This window comes from Bombus pascuorum, chromosome 1 (assembly GCF_905332965.1).
Source record: "Bombus pascuorum chromosome 1, iyBomPasc1.1, whole genome shotgun sequence".
NCBI lineage: Eukaryota > Metazoa > Arthropoda > Insecta > Hymenoptera > Apidae > Bombus > Bombus pascuorum.
In genome coordinates this window covers 33416606-33433101 of record NC_083488.1, presented here as the reverse complement: position 1 = coordinate 33433101, position 16496 = coordinate 33416606, and the positions used below count along the sequence as shown (strand labels likewise).

General features: G+C 38.9%; 1 protein-coding gene across 4 annotated transcripts in view; it reads left to right on the top strand.

Annotated features, from left to right (window-relative positions):
* LOC132911460 (protein O-mannosyl-transferase TMTC1-like) overlaps nucleotides 1–16496 on the top strand; it is a 292210-nt gene that overhangs the window by 129157 nt on the left and 146557 nt on the right. For all 4 annotated transcript variants that reach the window (XM_060968103.1, XM_060968098.1, XM_060968112.1 and 1 more), the window contains exon 2: nucleotides 560–737. In XM_060968103.1, the coding sequence (XP_060824086.1) occupies nucleotides 560–737 (178 nt within the window). The remainder of the gene's footprint in view (nucleotides 1–559; nucleotides 738–16496) is intronic.

Here is a 16496-nt window from a genome sequence, read left to right as displayed (position 1 = left end):
CAACATTTTCATGTGTTTTTATGTATTGACTTAAATAAACAACTTTCTGCACAAAACTTCTTTTGTCCGGATTCTAACGGCGCACCCTGTATATCGTTTCGCTGATACTTCGTTCGTTGCTTGTTTATTGTAAAATCCAGTGATAATATCTACCAATAACAATGGTGAATCTTTAATGCACTTTGAAGGTATAATAAACTTTAATAACACGTAAATGTAATTGTCTAATTACAATCATGGCTTACTGTTTTCTACGATGCTTCATTACGAGTTCCGGCCGGAATTAGTAGCGATTTTGTCTTTTGTATCTTTTTGGAGAATTCTGTTGAACTTTGGTCGCTATCATCGCGAATTGTTTGCTATATTTTCAAAACATCCATAAGAAGATCTTTTTAATAAATCAACTAAAAACTTTTGTAATATATAATATGGATAATATTGATAGAAGGAAATGTAATTTATACGTTTTTCTATTTTTAAGATATAAAATTAATTACCACATAGCATCTGAAATCATTATCGAAGCACGTTTTAATTCAGCCCGTTTCCGTATTTTCAGGTTGAACTACTTGATGTCGGGATTAACGCCAAGCTGGTATCACGCGACGAATATTGCCCTGCACGCCATTGCATGCGTTTTGGTCACAAGGGTGAGCCTAGCGGTGGCATCACTGCGTCCAGGATTTGCTGCCTTGACAGGTTTGCTGTTTGCTGCTCATCCTGTACATACTGAAGCGGTAAGTAAAAGCTTCAAATAGACACGATGAAAGTTTACAACTATCACGCGCTGAGGCTTGAAAAAACGAAATCGCCTGAACACTTTACGTATTTTTCATTCTTCCGAGAATATTAATACAAAATAACAAGCGATCGTATAAACAGAGAAAATAGTTTGTACGATTTATGTTTATAGTAGGAGAACAAATTTTAGAAATATATCATTAAGAATAATTGCAAAATTATCTAATCCAGCGTTAGAAAAATATATTGGTATAAAAAATTGTGCAAACTAACGTTGAAACTGTGAATTTTTGAAAAAGTAATAATCACATAGATCGGATAATGCGAGGGAAAGCAGTTTTATTAACCGTGAAACATACGACGTGGAATATATTCTACGTAGACCCAAGCGAATCTGGTACATCAGAAACAGTGTCCTAATTATAATGCTGTTCCTAGTTTTATCATCGTCAGCTTCGCAGTGTGTAATAATTCGAAGAGATTAACGTAAAAACTAATTTAAAATTTTCGCCTAGTTTAGAACTTGTCTTAAGCCGCTTAGGGATACGAAAGTGATTGGCAGGAAGTCCTCTTGTACTTCTCGTTGTATCTTGCGCGTGATGCGCAGCAACAATAAACGTCAGTGATAATGTTTGTGTACGTAATCTGCTTCGGTTAAGCGCATAATAGCGATATTGTACTCATTATTATCTTCGATTATCTGTTATTTCAGAGGATGTACGTTTAAAAACGACGCGCGAAGAACGCTATTGACAATGATTAACGATCCTTTCGCATATGATTTTCCATCCAATGTATTTTTCTAACGTTCGAAAATATCTCAAAAATTCTTATTAATATGTACGATTACGCGTTTCTGTCTTATGTTACATATTTGTTGAAAACATTATAGATCTTCTACGTTCGCTAAAATGAAAATAAGAATAAAATATGAAATTGGAAGATGTCAACGAGGTAAAATATTGTCCACAGAAGATTTGCAATTTTTCTAATGAAATTAAAGAATCATAATTTACAAGCGAAAATGGGAAACAAACATTGTTTTGTTTCAAGTTTTTCTGCAGAGGCTTCGTTACAAAGTTGTAAACAAACACCGAGCGGAGATTGAAACACGAATCTATCGTATAGTATTGTATCGTATAGTAAATAGATCCTGCGTTTCTACGTAACAAAACTTTCTATAATAATCTTTCTCGAATTTTCAAATTATAAATTTACTTCTGTCGTTTGACCAGAACTGAAACTATTGAGCATAAACCGTTTTTTTTTTTTTTTTTTTTTTTAAATAGTTTATTTAGCCAATATTTGATTTTTTGTACATTTTTGAGATTCACAATAAACAATGAATTGAGTATAGTGTGTTTAGGCAAAAGTACCGATACGCGTCGGTACGACGTAGCCATGGTCTAATATGTGTCGTGGATTTTCGGTTTTTGCGTTTATTTTTTTGTTTTTTTGGGTTTAAGTCGCATTGGTGCGTGATTTTTGTGTATTCTTGTGTGTGTTGTATTTTGTCCTGAAACTTGGCCGCAAAACAGGACTCCTCGGTTGAGCATAAACCGTACATACTTGAAAATGACTATTTCTTTCTTTTCAATTTAGTTGCATCCTATTCACAAGTTTGCCACGAATGTTTCTTCTAGCGCATGTTATTGATTGTTCGAAAGCAAAATGATCACTAGTCACGAGTCTATTTTTCACTTGTCGTGACCAAGATCTGCGTAGCAATAATTTCAAATGCAACGTTTAAATTTGCATTTTATAAACGTCGAAACTCCCAATTACCAGGGGAAACTTGTACGAAAAAGAAAAAGAAACATAGAAATTAACGCACTGTTATTTGAAGTAATGAAACTCACGCAGAAGCTACGATAAGAAACGTCGTTCGCTGTTCGTTAAAAGTTTCTTACGAATGGTCATTAACGTAAGACGCAGGCTTTCGAGTGAAAATTACCGCCTGTGCGGCATATTGATTTTCAAGGCTGAATTGTCTATGCTCCAGTCCGTTTGCTGGTCACGCACTGTTCTGCACCCCGTTGTATCACATGCGTGCACATATTGTCGCATGTGTGACGAGTCGCGTGTGAACAACGACCCTTTGTCGTCCGTGCTGTTATCGCGATGTTATGGTCGTATCACGTTCTCGGATAAAGAAATCCGACATAACTTGCGATGCCGTTAAATTGTACCGCCGTGCTGATTGGCTTTAAGATAAGGTCAAATTCGTGAGTGACTTTATGGATCTTGTCTAATGCGCTAGCAACGTGATTTCGAACGTGAAAAATGTGACAGCGATTCGAAAAGTCGTGTAAAATTGTTTATTGAATTAGTTAGCAGGTTAGAGATAGGTATTGAAAATATCCATTGAAAATTCGCAGAATCGGATCTGCGTTCATTCTCCGATGTGAAGAGAAAGCAAGGTAAAAAGGACGAGGTAGAAAGAACGAGGCATTTGAAGAAACGGTGCATTCGAATATTGAAATAATTCGTCGGTCAGTTTCGTTTCGGATGATCGATGAAAATATTATTTAATAAGTATCTTTCGCGCTAATTAGAAATACAAACGAAAGTCGACGTTTCAAGGGATAAACTGGTATCCATGGCGCTCATAATTGAACATCCTCGTCGTAATGATCTATAGTCGAGGAAGATACAGTGGTCGAACGACAAATCTCGAAAGCAAACATTCTATTCGGTGGCAGAAGGGGGTGGGTTGATCGCTGGTAATGCCACCGGCGATATTTTGCTTTCTATGCTATCCAATCGGAATTACAGCTCCCATCGGTTCTATTCGATTCGCTCGGTAAGCCTCATCATATTGCTATTCAGCCGCTATTCCGACAACAGACGCGGAATCCCTTTGTTTGTCCTTGTAGGCGTTGTTTACCAAAATCATTAAATCCGGTCCTGGATTGAATCCTTGATCGAACAACGCCGTGGGTGAGCGTTAATCAAGTTGTACGAGCAAGCCATCGAAAGGCCTGGCTTGCCAAAGACACGGAGTCTTTTGATCGTGCTTGAACGATCGTTTATCGCGGCGTGAAATGGCATCAGGCGTTCTTTGTGCAGATTTCCGTCGGTTCCGGTGGAATCGTGACACGTCATTTCGCGACTCGTGCATCACGATTCATCTCTTCGCGTGTTATTCACGCGTATATGTAGAAGCGTGTGGCGCGCGCACGCGTCAATGACGGGGACAACGAGACGTGTCCTCCTTGTCAAATCAGTTTGCGCGGTCCGTCCGCTGTTTGCCGAAATGATCAAGCGGTGAAAGCACGGCCGGTTTCTGGCTGTCGGATCAAGCCCTCGACCGAACGTTGAAAGGTAGCGCGTTAATTAAGTACAACAGCACCGAAGCGGCTGTTTCCAGTGTAAACCCTGACGAACAAAGGATGAACCGGTACGGAAGAGGGACGAGAGAGCCGGCTATGAAGAGGGTCACCGACCGTTCCTGGACTTGGTCGCGCGTTCAGGCTATGCGCGAATTTCCGCGATCGATCGATTATCACGCCTGTCGGTTCTGCTATATAGGTCAACCTTTCGGGTCTGCTCCCACTTGGTGAATTGATTGCTAAAGTACCTGGAAGGAAACTGACTGAACGTATCGACGCGGAAGCGAGTCTGTTCCGTTTCCTACGAATACTTCGCGGAGTCCAACTGTCTGCTGTTTGAGCTAGTACGCTTCTCCGCAGGAAATATTAAGTCCTACCGAATCGGTACAATTTCTGCGTCTGACATGTTCTACTTTATCCTAGTACCGGCTTTATTACATTTTTGCCACGCGCAATCATTTGAAATTTATAATTTCTAAAATTTTATTTTAGAAAAAATTCTAGTCGAGGGATATATTCTTCGTTGTTCGAAATCTAATTATTGCGAGACCGATCGTATTCTAGATCTTATACATCAGATATCCTTTTATTCGCTTTAATTCATACAGTCTATTTTAGATATCCGTCGTAAAGTTATTTTAGTTACCACGCGATAGCAGATTACGAGATACACTCATCTTGGAAGATCCCAGCTTATCCACGCTTCCCTTAAGTGGATCCCGTTGTTAGTCGTACAACGTTCCGTCCATTCCTGTACCAATATCTTAGCTTATATACCTAAGTCACGCAGTCTTGGTTCAAACCATGACTCTCAATCGTAACAGTTGCTTGCACGAATTCCTCCCTTTTCTCAATCGTTTCTCCCCTCGTGTAGTTTTCCCACATGTGTGAATCCCCATTTGACTGGATATAGAGTTTGTCTGCTGAATCGAATCTATCTTTAGAACGGTTGTTCCGTGTGTTGTGGAATGCACACGAATAGAACAGCGAAGTTTTATCGCGAAGGCAATTTTATTGACATATCTTATTAAACAGCAAATTGAATTGCTATTTACGATCCAGACATCCAGACGGATATTGTACGTAGTTAATTGGCAAAGCTGTTCCTCGAATGAATAGCCAAAATAAAATCCACTTAGGAGATTGAATAAATAATTACGAAAGTTATAAAAAGCTGACTTATAGTGTCAGATCGCGATCAAAAACGATTAAATTTTAAACATTCACTAAGCTGTATATACCGATCTTCGTTACATTTACTTAATTATAACGTTGTATGTCGTTTCTAAAGTATGAAATGTTTGTCCACCGATGAAACGTTAATTACGTTTGCATAAGGAAAACTAAAATTAGATTGGAAGGAAACTCGAAATATTTCCCTAATTGCCAAACGTACGTGGCTCTTCAGCTTTCAGTCAGCGTTTGTAATCAAAGGCACATCTCTGATTTGTGTCTGACAGAGCATAAGAGACCGTCCTACACATATAAGGTGTCTTCGCCTCAAGAGTTTCGTATTGACGATAAACACTGGCTATTAAAGCCGGCACCATCGATCGATGTGCTTCCTTTAAGCCCCTTTTCGTTCATAGGAACGTCGAGTCGCTGCCTTTGAATTAGCTTGTTTTCTGCTCTACTAACTCTAGCCGTATCGAAAGTAGCGTCAAATGACGCTCGTTTATGTCGCGAAATTTCAACGACTTCCCTGCTGCAACTCTTTAGATCATCCGAATATTCCATGTACTCGTGCAAATGTTTGTTATACTTGTCTCATTCCTTCCTGCTTTTATGCCTATTCCAAAATACAAGTTACACGCGTGTATATAAATTACTATGACTATTGAAAAAAGAAAATAACGTTCGTATGCCAGTTCAAAAGCAATCGATACTAAATTTATTAATATTTCCGAATTCCAGTTCTAACAGAGCTGTGTTGGAGTAATTCTCTTTATCATATCTTTATCTATATACTACCAGGTTTGTCTCGTGTATGTGCAAACAGATGTCCTGGCAAAGTGGCAAACATATTTTAATGTATACTTTTCTTTCTCGATAATGTTACCAACCATTGTCGAATATTCAACGATACTATTTATCTTCTTCGCTCGCCGTTTGTGTTTTTTGCTCTGAACATCTTCATCGTTTATTTATATAGAAATTAGAAACGTGGAAGAACCGATTTTTCGTTATTTTGCTTCTGGCTTTTTTGTAAATTTCAGAGTAGGTAGCTTTTTCTTAGGTATTTTACAACGATTCGCTTCCTGGTGTCTTTCTTCGAATTTTCTTCCCGCTGCGTTCGATTTTTTTACGCTGCTTCTGGCTATCAACTTTTCCGTATTATAAATTGCACGCGAAATTGAATGCATCGATTTTCCTAAAGTATATGTCCTACTTTCGGATATTTTTGTCGGATGGAAGCCATATAAAACTTCAAGTGACTCGTGGAAATATCTTCCTTCGCAGCAATGGGAAATTCTATGACAATTAATTTCTCCAGTGTCACGATAAATAAACCTGGTTTGGATGCTAATTGAAAAGGTATCGGCCAAGGTATCGAATGAAAATTTGTTGATTCCCTAACTTTTACTTAACATATACTTCTGTTGTTATGTTATGTACATTGCATTAAATGATAGAATTAAAGATAAACGTAGACTCTAGGGAAAGCGGCCCCGGTGATCTTAATCTTGACGTCTGTTATCAAGATCAAGGTCATCAGAGCTGTGTCCCCTAAAATTAACAATTACCTTAAAACGTGAAAAAACGATCACGATACAATTCTTGACTCTGCTGTGATCGATTTAAGACCGTAAAATCATAAAGACGATAACGATAACGATTCTTCTGTGTCTCGTCTAATTATAAGAAAATTTGTATTACTGGTCAAAAGATACATTACAATACTAATTCAATAAAAGTTAAATTTAAATAAATAAAAGTTAATGATCCAAACTCTCAAGCTTCCAAAACGTTCTACTTTCACCGCTGTCGCAACTACGTGGAGAACAAACAATAGCGGAGGTTAAAACAATAAACGCATTTCGTTTTGTGGCGGTGAAATTGTCGGTTGGGAATGTTTTCGCAGTAGGTGGTGCGCGAAAGTGTGATTCAGAGGCTTCTATTCTACTCGAAGAAAACTCGGAACGTGGAGCGCGGCATGTATTCCGTCTTTCCGCGGAGTTATACGCGTTCCAGTGAAATCATTCGTGAAATCGCAGTCGTCCTTCGTTCCAGCGGAACACAGGGCTCGTCTATTTTCGCGAAAGCAATCCGTTCTGGTCGACGATGGTGTCGGAGTAGGCAGATGGAAATTAAAGGGACCGACGAGACCGTGTAGGTGTTGCTCGCAGGATATTTTCGCGCAGTCTGCCACGGTCCGCCTTTCCAGGTTAATGTCGACCGAGGAGAAGTCGCTTTTCTTCCTTTTTCCTCTCTTGCTTCTTCCTACTCCTATACCGAAGGTCGTTCGAGATTCGGATGGCACCAACAAGAAATTTTAGAACTTCCATGCATCATCGAGCGAGAGTATCCGGTAAGAGCTGGGCTACATGGGTTAAAAGGAACTTTTAGCGATAGAAGAAACGGTCGAAGGGAGGTTGCTCGAAGTGAAGTCGAACTTAAAGTAGGCCGCGTCGATATATACGAGTATGTACATACGAGAGTAACATGCGCGTCTATCTGATTTAGAAATGCGTCTGACGAATCGGAAATATTAACTCGTAACTAGTATGCTGGTCATTTTATCGCGTAGACGATAGATTGAGCAATTACTCGATAATTAAAAATATAAGGAAGATAGTATCGTTTGAATCGTGGTCGTTATTGCGGACTGTGAGTTTTTATGCATCTATGGAAAATTTCGAAGGTAGAAACGAATTTATCCCGCTTCTCGAAATCAGCCTAATTAAAAGAAGGAAAAAAGAAACTGTAATCTAATGATAATGAATTATATAAATAATAAAAAAATAATAATTTAATATTTCTAGCGTTTTAATATCTCTCCTTTATCGTATCGACAAAATACCATTTATGCACTTTGACATTTCGTTCAATTTGAAATTTCGTTTAAGAGATTGCGAAAACAGAGGAAGAAACGCAAACAGAAAGAAGCATACGCGTCCCTCCTTCTATTTATCTCTGGAGATATACGTAAAGACTCTCCAGGCCATTTTCTTCTAACCTTTTTAATCCTCTTTGGCCTCTAGTGATTCTCGCGAAATTGTTCAGCGAACGGAAAACACCGTTCCATTTCTCGCCATTAGATACGGTTTGCCAGGGTTAATCGCGAATTGCTACGGACATACCATTATTTCCTATGTATGCATGGCTACGTTCTTATTCGTGTTTAGCGAATAGTCGTACGAACTACGGCTCCCACACGATATTTCAATGCTCGATAAGGATAATGGGAAGTTCCTCTGAATTAACGGAGGACTTGCCGGGTCGACGCGCATTAACGAAGTAATTTACGAATACTTCTGGGTAACCGTGGGTTATCCAGCACATATGTCTTCGGCAACCTTCCGCAGACCATTCTTTCCCTACCGCTGCACCACCGATATTATTATGCTACCCTCTGCAGCTTTATTGCGGATAAAGACATTTCTATATTGGCCCGGATTATTTCTAATTTATATACGATCCATAAAGCGTTTTATCCTGATTGTTCTTTGATTTTCTCTTATCTTATGCCTAGTTAATACGTGTTTTACGAAAGTTATATAAATTCTTGAACATTCCATGACGCTACGTTTTTTTTTTTTTTTATTTTATTTTGTTTATTTTACAATTTGTCCTTGCGGACATTTGGTAAAGTGTTATATCTTGTTGGTGAAGAAAAAAAAAATATAAATAAAAAATAATATAGCACGTGGGCGGCTACCCCCAGCGGGGTGCCAGCTTCGTTTTTTTTTTTTTTTTTTCTAAGTTATATCTTCTGTGAGGTCTATTGGGTGTTTCCTTTTTAGTCTTCTTGCGATATTTGTTGTGTTGCACGTTTCAGCTGCCAGCTGGTTCGGGTGTGTTTCTATTCTTGTTCTGTATCTTGTTGCGAATCTGGTAATCTCCTCCTTGACCGTTGGTATTCCGAGTATGACGCTACGTCGCTCGAAATTATCGAACGATGGTTTCTGGCGTTAGTCCGATTATTATGTCCAATGTTTGCATACTTCGAATCTTCGATATCTAAACAAACGACGTTAGGAAATTATTGCCTTCACTATTGTCGTTCTAGAATTTACAGGGTGCGCCGTTAGAATCCGGACAAAAGAAGTTTTGTGCAGAAAGTTGTTTATTTAAGTCAATACACAAAAACACATGAAAATGTTGTTATATCTCATTTAAAGGGTCCTTGCTGAGAACTTTTATTCTATGTAACCACCCTCTGCCTCTATGACCTGCTCTATTCTTGCTCTAAAGCGCGAGCACGCTGACTTCAACTGGTCGCGTTTAATTGTCGCGAATTCTGACTCGATAGCAGCTCGTAGGGAGTTGACGTTGGGGTGCCTGCATTTATTAATTTGTCTCTCGATAACGCCCCACACGTAATAGTCCAATGGGTTTAGGTCGGGACTGTTAGGAGGCCAGAAATCTTTCGACCAAAACATGTCCACATTGTCAGAGAGCCAATTTTGAACAAGATGACTTGTGTGAGCAGGTGCGCCATCTTGTTGAAATAAATACGGCCTTCCAGAAGCCGTAATTTCCATCCACGGCTTTATTACTGTCTTCAGGACCTCCAAATAAACCTCCTTTGTGATTCTTTCGCCTTTTTGGAAGAAGTGCGGAGGCATGACGTCGCCCTCACTTGAGACAACGCTGAACTTTTCTCGCCGGAGAAGGAGAACCCTTCTCGAACCACTCTGAGGCTGCGTATCTCTTAGCAATGTCGTATACCGTCGATCTTGGGTAGCTAAAGAATTTTATAATTTCGACCGGCGTTCTCCCGGCGCGAAGACTTTCTATAATCGCCGCTCTTCTATCGTATTCCGGGTTTTGCTTAACGAGTTCTGTCATTTTGAGGTTATAGAAGACTTATTGACATATTTAACTAACTTCAGAGTCAATCAGCACAAACATCTGAATTCTAATATGGTGGGAACTACAAATTGAATTCTGTCCGAATTCTAACGGCGCACCCTGTATTTGTTCTTCTACCTTTCTCTTGTTCGTCTTACGTAGATTTTCTCGTAAACGAAGGCCTTGTTATTTCGCCCAACGTTTCCTCGCAGCGGTAGGCGAAGGAAGATATATGGGTATTCGTATGAGGTTGTTATTAACATCTGAGGAAGACATGGACTTAGGTGTCATCGGCCTAGACCATCGGCTAACACCATTAGAGAGTTAAATAGACACAATTATGATCGTCTTTTTTTCTTCGTCGCATTCGAATATCATTTCGATCACGATACTCGATTGTTCCGATTAATTTATTATCTCGCCACGGCTTAATTGATCGAGAACTCGGTAATTGAAGCTGCGAGTCACAGAACTTTCGGGAGAATACGCCATGGAGCACAGACGAGCCTCTTTGAGGCGAGATTGGATTCCACGAAGGGTGTCCCAGTTGGATTTCTCTGTTGAGGGAAGGAAACCGAGGTATCACATGTGCTGGCAATAGCGTTCAGTATTACTAACATTGATTACATTTGCTTGCGATCCATATTGTTCTGTGGCATTGAATTGCAATTAATAAGCGAAAATGTGGCAGATGGAATAGATTAACGCTAGAATTATCAGTCTCCAATATCTAGATTTGAATAATTATAATTAACATCGTAACGAAAATAAATAGATATGTACGTATTAGGTCATCCGAATACTTTCTTTCGTTTTATAAGGAAATAATGGATGCATTTTTCGTTTTATATTATTTTATCGAATTACGTATGATCCGTCTTCTTCCATCAAGATAAAGATTACAACGCTTTAGAGATTAGGCTTCATGTTTGTATAAAGATGCGTCGTTGTAAAAGACGGGTCTCTAAAAGAAAGACACTTTTTGGACAACCTAATGTAAATACGATTATCTGCGTATTTCAGTGAAGACCACCGTTAATTTTGTAAATTAACTGATAATTGTAAAAGCAAAAGACCCGAAACATGGTAGTCTCGTAGGGTCGGTAGTTCTAATTTTAATCATATGTTTAATAATTATCGGGACAGAATTATTCGACGTGTTTGTTCCAATGGCCATTAATACGACACGCGAGGATTTTTATTAGTTTTCTTAGACTCATTACATCTACCTCCGCCATGTTTTGAACCCTATGCCTTATAAATTGCCCAGTAGCATTTTATCTATGATCGTTGTCTATTCATACATCGCATCAAAATTCTTTTACAAATACAGTGTAACCTGCATTTTCTGAAATTCGTAACTACGAATCTGACACGATACTAGAAAGTATCGGTTACCGTTAGCATTCTCAAATTTTTGTCTCCGTCCTACCATTGAGTTTACCACCTTCCATAGGAAAAGGCGAAACCCTCGTTCCTCGGATATCCATCCCAAAAGTCTTTAACTCATCTAACTTTAAACTTAAAAGTTTTCCCTAAAGCTGGCAAACTTCGACATCACCGATTCATCCACGTGATTTGATCATCGTTACGCACCGCTCAGTGAAAAAGAAGCTTTCTCGTGCTTTCCAAATCAAACAAAGTCGCTCGATTATTCCAGGGTTGCGCTCGTTACGATGTGGCGTTTCCACGAAACTTGCTCGGTCCCGTTTTATACAGCGCTCGCCGGAATTGCTGTGTATCGATGTCGATCAAACGGTAACAAGGTCGATTGAAGCTTCCTTTAACGCGCATTATTAATGAGCGATCGCTACGAAACGCCGTGCTGCGTCATCGGTAACCTAGATACTCTCGCAGGAGAACGTAATTTGGATCATTACGGAATTATGTTAATTAAGAACGAGCTGGACGATCGGTGGCGCGATATTAAGGGGTTCCCGGAGACATATTCGTTATCTCGTGGGTCATCGATTCTCCGGTGTTCCCGCGGGACCGCGACTTTGGTCCGTTGGCAAGCACAGCGGCGACCTGGGGTTAACAGCGTGAGTTTAAAAGTGATTTATCTCTGATTTATGGAGGAAGAAGACGGCGCCGGATGCCGAAAGTTTCTCGGCTCCTCGGCGACCAGGCGGAAAGAATTATCGGTTGGGCACAATGGACAGTTGGCGATATCGTTTACACGTCGAATCCTACGACCGTTTGTTCCGCGGCCGGAACGTACCGAGGATAGGACAATGGCAGTTCCTTCGTTCATCGAGAAAAAGATCTCGCGCGTTCTGCGATCTATGCGGTTTGATTCGGGTCAGGAATAATGCCGATTGAAAGGAGACGACGACGCCCTTAAATCTTGGATAGATAGTTGGCGAACAATATGGCCCGTGTTGATTCATGTTTGCACTTACTCACTTTAAGTCTCGAGTCTACTTTTCTGGGGCTTTAGGACGTAGCAGACGATTAGACGGGAATTTGACGATTTTATACGTACATTTGCTACTTTTTTGCGAAGTTATTTATCGCCAATATTAGTTTTTACTTATCAACGTGCTTTATCATCTTATGACTTTTATTGAAATCCTTTATCTAGCTTAGAATTTTATATAATTCTATAATTATCGGAATATTTTTTAACGATATAAAAGTTTGATTTATGACTCTATTTATGATCCGAATTCCTTCTGAACCTCGTTGATCATTTTTCAGAAAAAAAAAGTTATTCTTTTATGATTCTACTTTTAGGTACAAAATTCCATAAAGGTACTTCCATTGTGTCTTAAAGCGAAGGCTAATTTATCGTATAATAGTAAGAGATGCTTGAGCAACATTAGAGCATCAGTTGTATTTCAACGGTATATAGTTTACTTGTTTATGACAATTGCGCATTAGTTATTTGATTTTCCTAAATGTCCGAGAAGCAATCCATTACCTGATTCCGTTTATATAACTGAATATTCAAAAGTAATTAAGTTAAGTGGTTGTTATTGAAACAGACTGTTTGAAACTTTCTTTCGAGAATTCGTATTCGCATAATTTAACGAATAGAACTTCCTCTACATAAATACAATGATATTTACTCGAATAATATCAGTCTTTTGCCTTGACTATGTTATATTACGCATTACTGGTAGACAGATCGAAAGGAAAAGGCATTATTTGTATATAATAAAATTAATAGCACTCGCGTCAATCTCGTAATTGTATTTTACATTTCATAATATTAATCTAGAAAATTCTGCAAAATATCCAATTAATACGCTTCGCATCGAAAGTACCGTCAACTTAAATATTAAAAATTTTGTTATGTCTTTTAAATCTCTCTCTCTCTCTCTCTCTTCTGAGATATTTTCATGATTAATAACGTTAGTAAATAAATAGTCAAATAAAGTTGGATTTTCAAATAAGTAGGTTATTAATTGCTTGAATACTAACATTGATTTAAATATGCGATCTTGTCGTATTTACAAATTATTACGTCATTTTAGCACGCTTATATATGATCAATTACACAAGCAGTTTACTAATTGCCTGTAGATATTTATATATTTATGGGAGATTTAAACATGCAAATATAAATTTTACTCTATAAAATATCAAATAATTTACAAATTATGGAATATTGTTACAACATTCAGGGAGTGAAAGAAACTCTGTGGAGCTTCTATTTTTTGAGTCGTGTTAAAAATAAATTTCAATAAACACCGGTTTCGTCCAAAAGTCGATCATATTTTTCGACGATACGGATACGTATCGCAGCACAGAGTCATACCATCAGGTACAGTAACGCGCAATTAAATTTATATTCTCAAAACTCTCTCTAGAAAAATAATTAATCTCTAGAAAAATATGGAAACGTTTAACAAAAATTTGGAATGTTCTTAATTAATTTATTCACAATTGTATAATATTATACGACACGTAGAACATCCCTGGCTAAAATCACCGGAAAACAGCAAACCTACTTTGCTTTATTAATGTATCGAATAAAACGACAAACAGTGCAAACATTTGGTATTTGCCATATCTTCATTCGTAAAAGTTATTATTCGATTATCCAAAGAAAATACTTCGAAAATATCGAAAGCAAACATTTTACGTTAAATCTGGCAGACGAATGATTTCATTATCGACAGATACGATCCTGTATTGAATAAAACGCGAACGTGATATCAAACGATAAGGCGTGGCGCAAAGTACAGCAGGTTGTTCGTTGTAAATTGCCAATCCGAATAAGATAACTCTGTTTAAACAGCTGCGCGTCTCTTCCATCCGATCCATAATGACTTGCTCGAGGAAAATCTTTTTTTCGGCAGTGTACTATCGATTGAAAGGGAGAAACGCCTCCGTGCAAACGAAAAGAAGGGACGTCCATCCACGAGAAACGAGTTTAGGTACCGCTCCTCTCTTCGAAGATAGTGCGTCCAATGCAGTACCCGTGCACGGATTACGTCAACGGTCTTGGATTTTGTCAGCATGAATATTTCACCTCCAGATCCCACAAGCTCGCGTGCAAACCCGGAAGGAAGATGCCAAAGATGAATTTTTACCGGTGACAAGGAAATGCTTCTCGATCAATTATGCATGTATCTGCAGCTGCGCGTCGCGTAAATAAACGCAAATCAAATTATCTCCGGAAACGAAACGAGACACCACGGTTTCGCGTTGAATTTCTCATCGGGATTGGAATTATACATCACTGTGTATTAAATACCCAAGTATGAATTTTTAATCGTCTACTGTTCTATCGATCCTTTGTTCAAGAAAAAGCTTGGTATCTGAAGATAAATTTGAAACATTTTTTTTTTATATTGGAAATGATTCTTTACTGAGAAATAATGCTGTACTTCATGTGCGCTATCGTACTTTCGCTTATGCTCGACTCTATAAAATAGAAGAAAGCGACAAACTAATAAACTACGTTACGTTAAATCCTCCGCTAGGAAATGGGAGAAAAATAGGAAGTAGAGGAATTATCACCGAATGTTAGCAAGTCCTTAACGGAATGGCCAAATTACAGCGAGGGCAAAGAAAACTATTTGCTCTGGTAACTATTTTCGTTGGTATTCAAACCCGTTTTAGGTAGGTAATTGTCGAAATTACTCGGTTCGTTCGCGCGGAAACGTAGCGGGGCGAGACCCGCGCCACCCATCGAGCCCCACACTCCACGACAGAAGTTGCGAATCCTGGCGAACGCTTTTAACAACAACCGGAAGTAGCCAGGCATCAGCTGTCTGAAGTTCCTCGCTCAAGTGTCTACAGCCTTGATTGCGCGATTCATAACTGCGAGAATCCTCTCTCTTTCTATTTTCCGTTTCCGTATATTCGTTTCTTCGTAGTTGCACACGCGCCATAATGCTTTGGCCAGCTTGCCGATTCTTGTTGCTCGTTGCGGATCGCGCTCGTTACCTGGAGCTAAAAAGTGGAATTTATACTGGCGGAAGATGATCGCGCGCGAGCACCAGCTCCATCAACTTGCCAGCAAACGATGGAAAAAGGTATTTTTCTCGAGATCACTAACTCATCCGTAACGACACTTTGGACAAATTCGCTGTTTCCTCCGAACGACTGCGGTTTAAGGTTTTTCTGAAGGCTAAGCTCGTTTCAGGGCGAAACTGCCGCGAAAACGTTTCGGATCGACGTGATTCGAGTAAACCTGCAACTTTTGCGACCTCTCTTGTTAGCGAGTTGTTTCCTCCTACCAGCTTTGTTCCTCCTAAATGGGACAAGTCGAATATCTGTCCGTGGATAGAGTTTGTCGCGTAGGACGTTTATTTCACAGCTACTTTTAGTTGTGCTTTATCGATGTTTTATTTGCAATCGCCGTTAAGCTAGATATAGAGATCTTACGGGTCTAGGAATTAGAGAAGCTTTACCTCGGTTATTCCGTTTAGATAACCAAACAGTTAAAGCGATAAAATCTATCGACAATTATTTAAACGGATGGACATTTTTTCTTTGAGTAATTTTATCAACGATTCGTTTTATTCCAATGTAATAGTAAATATAATGTACTCGAAAGCAAAATAGTTCTGCGGTAATCAGAACGTTTATTACAGATGATGTTTATTTGCTTATAAGTTGTGTAATGACTGGTTTCAGATTGTTTGACTTTGCGACAGTAGAAGTACGATACCTCGTGCCATGTATCGTGCAAATCGCTTTATCCCATACATCCATGTTCTGTCTCAAAAATATAAATCTCGCAAAAAACGGTTCGCATCAAAGGGAAACACTCGACTTTTCTTCTAATCCTCTTTAGTTGTACATCCGAACGAGTACGAGTAACGCGAATAGCATGAAATTATTAAGTCTGCGCTTAGTCGAAACGAAAGAGCAATTCTCTATAAAGATGGAAAATACTTTCACGTCTAATCGTACAATTCCAGTATTGTAAATCTTGATTCGGCACATGGA